The 13041-nt window shown below is 37.8% G+C and overlaps 2 protein-coding genes across 2 annotated transcripts; one reads left to right on the top strand and one right to left on the bottom strand.

The window, feature by feature from the left end:
- The first annotated feature begins 740 nt into the window (after positions 1-740).
- On the top strand, positions 741-5991 carry LOC149043636 (uncharacterized). The gene is made up of 3 exons (XM_089210507.1): positions 741-876; positions 2391-2861; positions 5060-5991. Exons 2-3 carry the CDS (start codon positions 2532-2534, stop codon positions 5069-5071), a joined length of 342 nt encoding a protein of 113 aa, XP_089066633.1. The 5' UTR covers positions 741-876; positions 2391-2531; the 3' UTR covers positions 5072-5991.
- Positions 1847-6083, bottom strand: LOC113668258 (uncharacterized). Its single transcript, XM_089210497.1, has 4 exons — positions 5804-6083; positions 5056-5363; positions 3798-3912; positions 1847-2892 (listed from the first exon to the last, which is right to left on the bottom strand). Exons 1-4 carry the CDS (start codon positions 5895-5897, stop codon positions 2885-2887), a joined length of 525 nt encoding a protein of 174 aa, XP_089066623.1. The 5' UTR covers positions 5898-6083; the 3' UTR covers positions 1847-2884.
- Between the last annotated feature and the right edge of the window lie 6958 nt (positions 6084-13041).

Below are 13041 nucleotides of genomic sequence, written 5' to 3'. Positions count from 1 at the left end.
CACCGCAACCGTCTTTTTCTGCAAGATAAGATACGAACAAAGATCAATGGAGCGGTCAAGTTTGTGAATGTAAAGTTGCAGTAAAATACGTTGTTAAGAAATTTCTTTTGCCTACCTTTCCTTTCTTAAGTCTCATTCCATGCGACTGTAGCCAAGAAACAGCCTCTTCAGTGACGAATTCGCTGCTATAATTCATTATTGTTTCCGACGCACGTGGTCTAGGTTAGACTAATGCCATCACAGCCAGCTCACGCTCACGTCTCGAGAAAAAGCCAACGATTAATTCGTTGTGTGACACGGTGTTCAGTTACGAGAGGAACCGTTAAAAATTTGAACACTTTATAAGGAATAGTATAGGGAACGAAATATGGTCGAAAAACGAAAATTATTTTCATATTTTCTTTTTTTTTCAAAAATTGCACCTCGTTGGGGCCAAATTGGTCAATCCTACTTGGCTCTTGGAAGGGCCAAATTGAGAAAAAGTTCCAAAGTAGAATTCATAGGGGCCAATTTAGATTTTGGAGGGGTCGAAATGGTACTTGTCACGCCCGTTTTGGCTCAAATAGTCCAAAACGAACCTTGATGGGCCAAACTGGCCCTCGAGAAATTGGGGCCAATTTGGCTTTTGGGGTCAATTTGGCTCTTTTCATTTTACAGTGTATACTTCTTCTGTTGAAGGACTGACCAAAAAATAAAAATACAGCCATTTTTATGACGGAAATTAAAATTTTCCTTTTTAGAATCTATTGATGATGGAATGGATCGTGATGAGGCGAACGGTGATGAAATGTTCCTCCTGGATCCAGAGTGTGACCAGCATTGTTTGAGTCGTTGCAATGGCAACTGTGCAGGATGTTGTTGAGACAATTATTTTTCGTAAGTTTAAATTATTATTTTAAGCAAATGAAGATCATCGCAGTATATACTCAACTTAAGCAGTTGAGAAATAAGGCCTGAAAAAAATTCAGGCCTGAACGGGAATCGAACCCATGACCTCTGCGAATACCGGTGCAGCGCTCTAACCAACTGAGCTATCAAGCCAACTGGGAGCTGGTCAATCGTGGGTTCGTTATATACCCGTAGATGGAGAAGGTGTGATAAGAATACATGAAAGTCATATATTTGTACTGCGGAAAATACATTTTAAGCAAATGAAGATCATCGCAGTATATACTCAACTTAAGCAGTTGAGAAATAAGGCCTGAAAAAAATTCAGGCCTGAACGGGAATCGAACCCATGACCTCTGCGAATACCGGTGCAGCGCTCTAACCAACTGAGCTATCAAGCCAACTGGGAGCTGGTCAATTGTGGGTTCGTTATATACCCGTAGATGGAGAAGGTGTGATAAGAATACATGAAAGTCATATATTTGTACTGCGGAAAATACATTTTAAGCAAATGAAGATCATCGCAGTATATACTCAACTTAAGCAGTTGAGAAATAAGGCCTGAAAAAAATTCAGGCCTGAACGGGAATCGAACCCATGACCTCTGCGAATACCGGTGCAGCGCTCTAACCAACTGAGCTATCAAGCCAACTGGGAGCTGGTCAATTGTGGGTTCGTTATATACCCGTAGATGGAGAAGGTGTGATAAGAATACATGAAAGTCATATATTTGTACTGCGGAAAATACATTTTAAGCAAATGAAGATCATCGCAGTATATACTCAACTTAAGCAGTAGAGAAATAAGGCCTGAAAAAAATTCAGGCCTGAACGGGAATCGAACCCATGACCTCTGCGAATACCGGTGCAGCGCTCTAACCAACTGAGCTATCAAGCCAACTGGGAGCTGGTTAACGAGGTTAATTCTCATCGTTATTGTCAATGTTATTCTCACTATTGTCATCATCATTTTTATTATTGTCATTACTTCTGCTGTGCAAAGAAAGTTCACATTATGAAACTCTGAAAACCGTGAGCATTTTGATTTGATACTGTCAGGCCAATTATGTATTGACCAATCACAAAAAAGATAAGGATAATCTGTTACTGATGGCGTTCTGGTTTTGTGACGCATTGCAAATCCGGGCTCTTTCGTTGAAATACGATTCCATTTCATAGGAACTTCTGGTGTTCATGGTTTTTTTTTTAGGCATTAACTGGAAATTTAGATCCTTTATTTATGCATGATTTGGAAATATGGTACTTCTTAATGAATCAACGATAGGCAACCAAAGAAGCACTGGATGGTAAAAGTTTGTTTGTTGCATCAGTGCACGTCTTCTAAAGAGTGACTAGAATTGCTGTTAAGAGCTATTTGCATTCTGCCACTCAGAAAAATGAACAAACTATTCACCGGCGCATAATCTTTATTTTTATGAAGCTGCTATGCAGCTTTCTAGTCACAAAAATGGTTTTTATTTTCTTTCGCATCATATCGTTCAGATTTCTTCGATTGCATGATCCATTGCACAACTTTGGTTTACTCTGAAACTGGCTCAAACTTAAACTATCCGTACTTAGAGATTGGAACGACCTCACTGATACACCAGTACACATTTGGTGGACTAGGGCGACCACAGGCGAATGGTCGTGGACTCCAATCGGTCTGTGGGCCAATCACAGATTCCGCCCTTGCCAACCATCAGAGGTGAACCCGTCATTCTTCGCCTTGAGTTTAAAGAACGTGTGCAACGTAGGCTCACTCGGCATCTGTCGTGTCGGGTTCTCGAAATTGAACTTCTTGTTAAGATCGTTGGAATTGCAAGTCAACACTTAAAAGCTGGAGGAAAGATCACTATTTCCCGGTTCAATCAGGAAGAGGCATTTGCTGGTGTCATCTTTAGGCCGGAGGGTGCTGTCAGTGTTGAGTTTCCAAAGCTGGTTATGGTTGTTGGTACATGCTCGGGGATATGGGTTAGTTTCTGATTCTAAGTTGGTCAAACACCTGCATTGCAACAAATATTGAAAATTTAGGTTCTTTTTTTTTTCTCAATTAGTGTAAAAGGAAAAAATTGCTTTGGACAGAGCAACAAGTTAATATGATTCTTGTTTCCTGGATTGTGTGTGGAAAAGAGGCAGTCGTAAATGAAGTAATGAATTTCATCAGCTATCAGCAAACTTTTGTCAATTCAATTAAATACGGATCTTTGAAAAGACCAACTAGCTGAACGTGGTATCCAGACACACTCTTAGTTATTCGTAAAAGTAAAGGCTTACTTCTTTGTTTACTTCTGTTGCTGTTGTTTTTCACCCTCTGGACTTATGAAACAAAGTCACTTAATTTCGTTCCCCTCTAGAAAAAAAAAAATTTTCCCTCGTGCTTCAATTAATTTTGGAATGTGTCTCCTCTATCTTCCCTGGAAAGCTATCATTTTCCTTTATATTTCTAATTGAAGTTAATCTTTAGGTCGTGTCAGAGTGACTGAAAATTTCGTGTCATATTCTTTTCAATGACTACGGAGACGTGACAAATTTTAACTTGGAAGATTGCCATGTCTTTTTGTTGTCATAGATACCAAGGGAAAGTTAACATTTGCATTTCCTGTACATGAAGCTTTTGTGCCCACTGATTTTAAAATGTCGGTAAATCTCATCAGATACCACGGAGAAACTAGTCATTTTAAACCAAAGTAAAACATACTAATGGCCCTTAATTCTTTTGAAGCGTTAACCTCGAGCTGGAAGCTCGGATTTTTGCTCACATGCAAACTGAATTAAATGATCGAATATAACCTAGATAGGGCTCTGGCGTGATCTTAGCGCCATGTCATGTAGCATCAGATGCCAGAAAGTTAAAGAAAAAACTTAGAAAGAAGGAAAGATAAATAAGAAATAGAAACCGCTGCCTACCTGCTTCGCAGTTACTTCCTGTGTATCCTTCCGTGCAAACACACACGTAACTGTTGCTCTCGTAATTTGAACGGCAGGTGCCTTTGTTTTGACAAGGCCTGTTTAAGCACGGAGACTAAAGACAAAAAATTCGGAAAGCGAAGGAGTTCTAGATTGCGATATGCTTGTGTTACCCTGACATACCAAAAGATTTTAAATAGTTTACGGTTATTTACCAAAGATTAGGTGACCAGTGGTGGATATTTACTGAGCCGCGAAGCCGCGAAGCCGCGTAGCAAATATTCACACCTTCATAAACACTGAGGTAAATGATTGTTTTGTCATACACCACTCCAATATCAAAAAATGATTAATTAGCTCTCAGTGCTATGAAACATGGGCGTAAATTTTACCTTTGTGTGCGATTTTGAATATTGGGCTGCTCTGAGGAGAAAATTCTTTGCAAATTACGCCCAAACTAACCAATCAGCGCGCTCGAAAAGCGCTAGTCACCTTTGTGGTACATGCTAACTCAGCATTTTCTTTCGATAAATTCCGTATCAGTCAAGAACATTAATTTTTTAGTAAATTGAAGCTTTGGCTGTTCAAAATTCACCATATTGATTGTGAAATTCAGCTACCTCATACACGTTGGTCACAAATGTAATTCTCAAACACTGTCGCCTCTTTTCATGAAAGAGCCTGTGATAAGACAAATAGTCTGGAAGTATCGCCGTTTAATTACCGAGTTGTTCATAACTGATTCATTTAAAACCAGAGCATTTTTCTCTCATTCGTCACATTCATCATATCTGCAACTACCACCGCAACACGCGTAAACCGACATATTCTGATACAAAAGAAAATGCCAAAACAAAAGCTAATTCAGAAGGGGGTTTAAGTGAGAGTTATCCCGACTCAGCGATTCCCTATTGGCCCAGATCCTATTTGCCTTTACTGATTAAGTCAGGAAAAAACGATAAAAGAGTCAAGAAACAAAATAAAACAAAACAAAACAAAGCATCAAAAAAGGCTAACCGCCACTTTCGTTAGACAGCTAGATGTGTGATAATGCAGTGTAAGAATCTTGGTGCTAAAACCCGATCACATGTTGCACAATCATTTTACGCAGACGTTTACATTTTGTCTCCATATCCCCTATAAAAGCCGGAGTTTTCTTAATAAAGGCAGTTACTGAGCAAACCCGACTTAAACTTCCCACATCTTTAGGAAAAACCACCATCGGTTCTCTAAAAATTAATAAAATACAAATTCTTACCCAGATGCTGAAATGATGAAAAAGATGATTGGCAACCAGCTTGTCCGAGTTGTTGTGGATGTCCGAGGGAAGCAGTTCACAAAGGATTTTGCTGTTCATATCAACAACGGCAGCCAGGTTAAAAGAAAAGCACGACGGTGTGTTGGTACAGGCAAGTCCACAATCTTTACTGCTGTAGACATAATCTGCTCCAAGTGCTGTTATGTTCAGGTGGGACAGTTTGTGAGCTTTAAATCTGGCAAAAGCGACACCGGTGTGAGCATTTCTCTCTATGCCTTTACCAAGTGCGTCAATAGTCTTTGGTTGACCTATTTGTGATAATCGACAGAAAAAGTGGAAAATAAGAACAATCTTAGCAATTAACAATTGCTCCATGCGTCAGCAGGCGCTTATTGATACGCGAGAGATTTGGAGAGCTCGAAAGCTGCGCAAGAGTTCCTCAAGGTGAATACAAATGCAACTCTTGGTTCTTGAAGTCTTTCTTAACTTTCCAAAGTGTTTCATAACCTGACTAACGCACACCTGAAGTATGACGCAATTGTTTTGTTGCATGATTTCTAGGGAGAAATATCCTCCACTAATCTTTAATGGAAGAAAAACGCCACCAGCGTGCAAAATTGGGTGTTGCGGCACCTTCGCGCTATTGAAAAATCTATTATCTATGCTATGAACTGTATCAGAACACTAAATCGACCTTGAAACATGATTCAATTGAGAAGATGTGTAAAAGAAAAACAAAAATTTTTACCTTTCGTTTTCATTGGAAAGAACATCAAGGCCAGAATGCTTATGATGTTCAGGACGACGAGGTCCATTGCGATGCGCTCTTGGAGAACTTTCATTCAAACAAGCACGCCCAAGGTAACAACATAATGCCTCGTGTTTACGCCGATTTTCTATAAATACATCAATTTAATAAATGCCAAGAGATATATTTATACCTTTTTCGTCATGAATTATTTACTGAACCTCAGGGATGAGTTAATTGTCAGAAACACATTAGGGGCGACATCGTCTCCACGAAATCTGGCCAAGGGCAGATGAATCATTATTGATGCAAGCAAGAGACTATAATTAGTTAATTTTCTTTTGAAAGCCAGTATGGCAGCGATCCTGAGTAATTGCTTGCATCATGTATTTTGCATTTTGCATGCCTACCTCTTAGGCAGTTTTATTTTGTAATTAGTTCCTTTGGGAAGATAGAAGTCAACTCTTTTGGAGTATTTCTCATTTTTTCTTTTTCATTTAAGGCGGCACTCAAATATTATGTTCTCCCATTTTCTTTTTTTCCTTGGACCGTCCCCTATATTCGTAACCGGCTAATCGAAAAACCACAAACTGGATATTTTCATTCAGTTGTGCCTTCCGAGAAATTAACGATTGTAAATTATTTATCTGTAGCATGTCAAGATAATTGAATGCGTGGGAATTTAATTGAAACGCTCGTTGAATGACAGCTTTCGCGCACAACATTAAAAATGCAAATTAAAGCTTTTTACACCTCGCACAAAGCTAAGATTAACGATAAGGTACTCACTATGAACACCATATTCGAAAAGTTTTTTATCTTAAATTTGATGTTATTTTAAATTTGATTAATTTTAATTTTTTTGGAATTTTTATAGTTATGTGGTATAGTTTTTCAAGAAATTCATCCTGACGTGAGTTAATTATCCTGTGAGACCATAGTTTAACATTTCTGTTAACTTTATTGATACTTTAACGGTAATAATAATAATAATTGTAATAATGATAATAATGAAAAAAATAAGGATGTTCTTAACTGACTCAGTATGGGTATAATCATCAGCGCTTCACTCAGTTGCGCCCTCAAGACCACTATTTGTTTTTCCATAACATGTTGACGTCATTTGAGATCTGTGGCAATATAAAATCTATTTGTTTTTCATAGTAAAGAAGCAAAAAGATTCGTTCGGTGACGTCGATCATTTATCTATCTCACAGGTCTTTAACAATTAGAGTTTCTAAATTTCCAAACGACGGTAGCTGTTTGCTACTAAGGACAATGGACACTTGAGGATGAGGAAAGAATCTTAAAAAGCTGTTAGCATTGAAATTTTTTCTTATGGTCTTTTTAATCTCTACATAACAAATTTTGATGAAAATCTAAGCTTATGGACCCAAGGCGCCTAAGCTGTTATATTGCACCTTCCTGGGACCAAACAGTAAACGCTCGTCTCTTCCCATGTAACAGCCGTAATGATTTCAAGAGAAAATTTTTGAATGATATTTAAACACTATCTCCTTCCCCATAACATAACATAGTTTCTAATAGATACATTTAAGCAAGGCCTCTACAGCAACTTTGGATCCTCAGGGGTGGATCCAGGATTTTGAGTGAGTAGTTTCCACCCGAGGACCCACTCCTGCTAGGGGGGTTCGGGGGCATGCCCCCCCCTCGAGAAAATTTGAAATTTGGAGCTCTCTAAAGGCCATTTCATGCATTTTTAGAAAATTTAATTGCCCCCAAAAGACTAAAAAAGCATGTAATCAAAAAGGCAAAAAACATTTATTTTTCTTGAAAGTACTACAGGAAACACTCTGATCTACAAATATTCCACCTTTAGCTACTGTGCAAACCAGTGTATATAGTGTTTTCAGAAAGGCCAAGTCATCACCAAGCCTTTTCACACTGGAAAACATCACCTCCCAGTCAGGAAAATCAAGATGTGGAGAAAAAAAAAACGAACCAAGTGTTAGTGTTTTTGATAACAAAAGAAAAACAAGCACAATTGATGATATAGTTTAAAGATTGATAATAAAAATCTACTTGCCTTTTTCATCCTTGGGACCACAGGCTTACCATCCATAAAGCCCTTCTCTCTCTCAAATTTCTTCTGTGTTGTGCTCCTATAATGAATGAAATGAATGAAAGCCAGGCTCAATAAATCCAAATGTTTAGCAACACTAAAAACAACATTTCCTGAGCTGGCTTTTATTCATTTCATTTATAGGAGCACAACACAGAAAAGAATTTGAGAGAGAGAGAAGGGCTTTATGGATGGTTAGCCTGTTTGGGAGCTGGAATTAAAAAAATAAAACAATTATTAGAAAAATATAAATTAAAAGAATCATAAAATGATATACAAATTGAAGTAAAATGATAATTTGAAATAATACTAGCCTTTCTTCATCCTTGGGAATTGCTGTGAAGCTGGTTGAGTTCAGTGAAAATGTTTGTTAACCATTTAAGCTTAACATGAAAACCCAATGTCAATGTCAATGGAAAATCATCACAAGTAAAACAAAATAGAAAATAACCTTGAAATGAGTTGAAAAAAGTTATACAGGCACCAGTTTGAGCTTCTGTACTGTTCTCCATCAGTTTAAGGATTATGAGACTTAAAGGCCATAACCCAGACAGAACATAACTCACAAGTACTCTAGAAACAGCTGGTGCAAAAAATTATTACAAAATGTTTGCCATTCTCATTCTCCTAGGATGTAACTCAGCAAATAAATCTATTATACGTTCAAGGTCAAAATCCATGTCTCTGTAGGCATGCATCAGTGCCAATCCATTCAGTCTGTCCTGGGTCATTGTATTTCTCAAATAGTTCTTAAGATTCCGAAGGGATGATATGGATCTCTCACAAGATGCAGATGAAATTGGAATTGTGATCAGGACTTTCAGCATGGAATAGATGTTGACATATGCATCTTTGTCAATATCCTTCAGTGTAGCCTCCAAACTGTCAGGAATAATATCTCCTCTGTTATCCCTCCCCTTCCACAATCTCTCCCATAACAAAAGCTCTGCCTGTAATTCTCTTGAAATCATTCATAGCAGTCATAGAAAAATTGTGAATTTCACAATTTCCTAGCGAGTGCTTGGTTAAGCGAGAAGCGGCCGAAGTCCAATTTGTGAGAGGAGACTTCAATAATTTGTCTAACTTATTAGCGTTTCGCCCACACTGAACTCCAAAACAAACACAAGCTAAACAAAATGCTCCATCGAAATATTTGGAGTAAGCTAGCCATGGAAATCTTTTCAGCCAGCCCGAGACAAACTTACGAGATTTTCCATTTTCCATTGACACGGGGAAATCAAAAAGCTCACCTGGTTTCCACACGTTTTCGACGAACTCCAGCTTCTGATGCGGCGAGTAGTTGTGGATCTCGTCGAAAACTAGGCCAATGTCGAAGGGAGAACAATCCTCCCTCCGACAAACAGGATCTCCGCGAGTCATAACACTAGTATTTTTTAAACGTTTAACAGTAAATTCCGTCGTTAACCCCTGAGCAAGTTCAAAAGTACTTGTATTGTAGGAGCAACGAAAGAGACCCGCTGGGGGAGGAACTGCCCTTTTTATACTTTGTCAGTAGTTTCCAAAGTAGTTTCCAAACACAACTAGCCAATCAGAAGAGTGTTTTGAGTGAGTTCCGATGACGAAATCTTTGCTAGCCAATCGTGAGGGGTTTTGACTGTGTTCTGCCTGTTATTGTCACCAAATAACAAGGACTTACACCCACCGGTTGCGTAAAGATTGGCTCCACGAACATTTTCCGACGGCTTCCGACAGTTTCCGGGGTGTAATCGAAGCTCGAAAGGCCAGCGCGTGATCCGGAGCGCTCCCGAACGCCTCATGACCGCAATTATAACGAAATTAGTCATTCTAAACGTATTTTCTTTAATAAATAACTGTAAAACAGGAAGATGGTTTATTTCTGGAAGACGTTTAGTGATTTCCACAAAAGTATCAGTAGTTTCCAAAGGGAAATTAGAGTGTTTTCCAAAAGTACTTTTATCAAAATTTAACTAGGTCGGAAAAAATTTGAGTGAGTTCCGGAAATCAGGTAAACTACCCTGGATCCACCCCTGATCCTTTATGGGTTGGCCAGCTTGTAAAAGTAAACTTATCCTGAGTTTGTTAACATAATATTGATGTTTGAGGCCCGGTTAGAGAAAGACCACGAGTCTTCGATCCAAGTTGCGCTTCGCCAAAAATTAATCTAATGCGAATTTACACAAAAATTAGATCACGAAATGAAGTTAACATCTGTTTGAAAACGGGGAGCAACTATAAAATGGTTTTTTGGTGGTCTTTGAAGAACGAGGAATAACTAACAGGTACAATTGGATGCAATTAGAGGCATGAAAATTGACTAATTAATTAATTGACTAATATAAAATAAAAGGAAGTGTCTTTTTCATGGTTTGAAAGGTGGTTTCTTTAGTAATTCTTGGATACATTTGTTGCGTGCGTATTTAAAATTTCCTTAACATCAGTGACAAATTCTCAACAGTGATTAAGTGATAAGTTAATGTAATTAATACAGTTGTCAATAATACAGTTGTATCAGCCTTTTTATTATCGTCTAATGGTCTTTTGCCCGTGTTAGCGATAAGTAACTAAATCAAAAATAGCCAAAACAAATTCATTGACAAGTTTAGTAATTGCTACTATGAATTTTCTGTTTAATTCAAATAGGCTTTGTTTGAAATAACTTGTATACATATATCAGGACTGTGGTGATATATCTTTTTACTAAAATTCTTTGCAAAAGAATAATCTTCACACCTTTCCAGAATTTTGAAAATCTTCTTTAGCAAGAGCTTTATAATAATAAAAACCCACCAACAAACCACTGGCGGGACCGATGTACTTTAAAGGAGTGATAATCGGCCATGTATTTAATACGAGACGATTAAAGCAGCAGGGAAAATTATTTTAATCATAATGACCTGTTCATGACCAGAAGTTATGATAACACTTAAGTTCCTATATGTACAATATGGTTTCAGTGAAGCTATTCGTTGTCTGGGGAGAGTCACGTAGCAATCAATACCGTCAGCACACAGAGAGACCTCATTCTACTTCGACCAGCGATGAGAATTGATAGGTGGCTAGGGACTTACAATACATAAAAAGTCATGTTTTTTTTCCTACAATGGGCGGAGTCTTCTTGCAATCATTGAGTTAATTAATTGCAGGTCGAGTTTATCTTGTCTCCGAGAACGCCTCTCGGTAGGCAAGCGTTACTTTTGTGGAAAATTGAATTTAGTTTCATATTTAAATTACATCCGAATTTTACAAAAATCTCTTTCTTTGTACAAATATCTAACGCACCTTTGGTTGATTTGACTATGATTACATATGCCACAATTTAGACTTAACGAATAGCGAAAAGATGGCTGGCCCAAGTAAACTGCATGAAATGTAATGAATTGCCTTAAACTATTTATTTCATATTTCTTATAGTGCAGACTATATTTCATGTTTTCGTTCATAACCTTTTATATGAACACTGCTTTTGATGGGACTTTGATGAAAGAGGTGCGTTATACAAACAATAACAAATCCTCATAATGACTTGTTAACTTATTTTACTAAGCACGCGAGTGCATCTAATTTGGCGACAAAGATATAGCTGTAATACGGGCGGTAATACAGGAACACGAGGGATAAAATTCAGCGAATTTACTTTTTTTTTGCTTATCTGGCATTCTTGTGGAGAGTCGTTTTCCTTTTTTTTCTCGGGTTGTAGCAAAATTTGCTTATTTCCATTGATGGACGCTACAACAGTTTAAAGGTACTGTTTTTATTCCCTATTCATTCTAGACCGGAATTAAACGAATTAACTATCAAAAAGGTTTTTTTTCGATACATAATACTATTTTCACTTTGTTTGAAAGGAGTGATCACGGAGAAAAACTAGAGCATGAAGAAACAATGTAAAACCAACCGTAAAAAAAATTGTGCCATGTACAAAAAAAAGAATGGTTACACTGTACAATTGCAGCCTCATGGGAATTTATTGTTTTAAAGAGTTGCCTTAAGAGGCACACCATGAAAACAGGAGCTAATGTAACTATCTTTAACTATCTTTTTCAAATCACATCCTGAAAAAGGTTAGTCTAAAATTGACGTTCTGAAAGAGAAAACAGTGCTACTGTATACTAATTTATGTGATGAGACTTGGTTAGGATACTTTCTTATATGAATTAACTGAACGCTGAGTGATCATGTCTGTTTCGAGTTCATGTTCAAGCAAATGTGCGTTAAACCTTGAACAAGTTCAATTTTCACGTTTATAAGGAACAATCCACGCCTGAGTCTTTGCCGTGATGGCAATGGTTAAATCCTTCCTAAGTGAATGTACACAGGAATAATAAGCTCTCTCATCCGACGCAGTTCATGTGATCTCTCCTTATAGGACTCGATCCCTGACCATGTGCTGCACTAGTGCTAGCAGAGGAAGCTCCAGCGAAGCCAAGCTGCTTATATGCCACATTTGCATCATTTGTATCCCACGTATCATCGCAAATTGTTCTCCAGACCCCACTGTCAAACTCCTCAACACGACCATAGCTCCTATATCTATTTGAACCAAAAAAAGCACTTTTTCCAACAATTGGAAGTGATGTCGCAATCTGATTGGCTAATTTTCTGTTGTCGATAAGAGTAAAGACAACGCGGCTTGCGTCAACGTGCCACGTGATGATCATGCTCTGTTTGAGTCGTTTTATTGTTGTGACAAGTATCGTGTCGATAACGGTGCAGACCTCGCTAAACCACTGTCGATCCAAGTTTTGGTGCACATTAGGGAATCCAGCGGCTTAGAGATATTACGTCTCACTAATTTTTAGAGATAATCCTTAGCATTCCATGGTGAAAATTTTTGTTTTGTATTGTGCGTGCACAAAAGAAACATCTCGGCTGCTTGATAAAGTAGCTTTTAAACAGTCAGAATTATTGTGCAAATGGATTATTCAAAATAAATTAAGGGCAAGCATCGTTGATTTCGAAACACTCAGTTATTCGAAAAAAAAGTAAAGGTTTGCTTCTTTGTTTATTCTTGTTATTGTTGATGCTTCTAACCTATTGTACTTATAGAACAAAGTCAATTAATGCCATTCCCCTCTAGAAAAAAGCAAGTTTGTTTTTTCCCTTTCGTGTCCATTAATTCTTAGTTCGAATGTGTCTCTTCTAGCAACACTAACATCAGTACTCATTATTGAGA

This window comes from Pocillopora damicornis, chromosome 6 (assembly GCF_964200805.1).
Source record: "Pocillopora damicornis chromosome 6, jaPocDami1.2, whole genome shotgun sequence".
NCBI classification, from domain to species: Eukaryota; Metazoa; Cnidaria; class Anthozoa; order Scleractinia; family Pocilloporidae; genus Pocillopora; species Pocillopora damicornis.
Note: the sequence above shows the minus strand (reverse complement) of the source record. Positions and strands in the feature narration are given on the sequence as shown.

Excerpts from the sequence above, each read along its gene's own strand:
- LOC113668258 (XM_089210497.1), bottom strand. The coding sequence starts at position 5,897 with ATGAAAGTTCTCCAAGAGCGCATCGCAATGGACCTCGTCGTCCTGAAC. Across the intron at positions 5,364-5,803 it reads CTTTCCAATGAAAACGAAAG|GTCAACCAAAGACTATTGAC; the intron begins GTAAAAATTTTT and ends TATCACAAATAG. Across the intron at positions 3,913-5,055 it reads TTCATCATTTCAGCATCTGG|TCTCCGTGCTTAAACAGGCC; the intron begins GTAAGAATTTGT and ends TTTTGTCTTTAG.
- LOC149043636 (XM_089210507.1), top strand. The coding sequence starts at position 2,532 with ATGGTCGTGGACTCCAATCGGTCTGTGGGCCAATCACAGATTCCGCCC.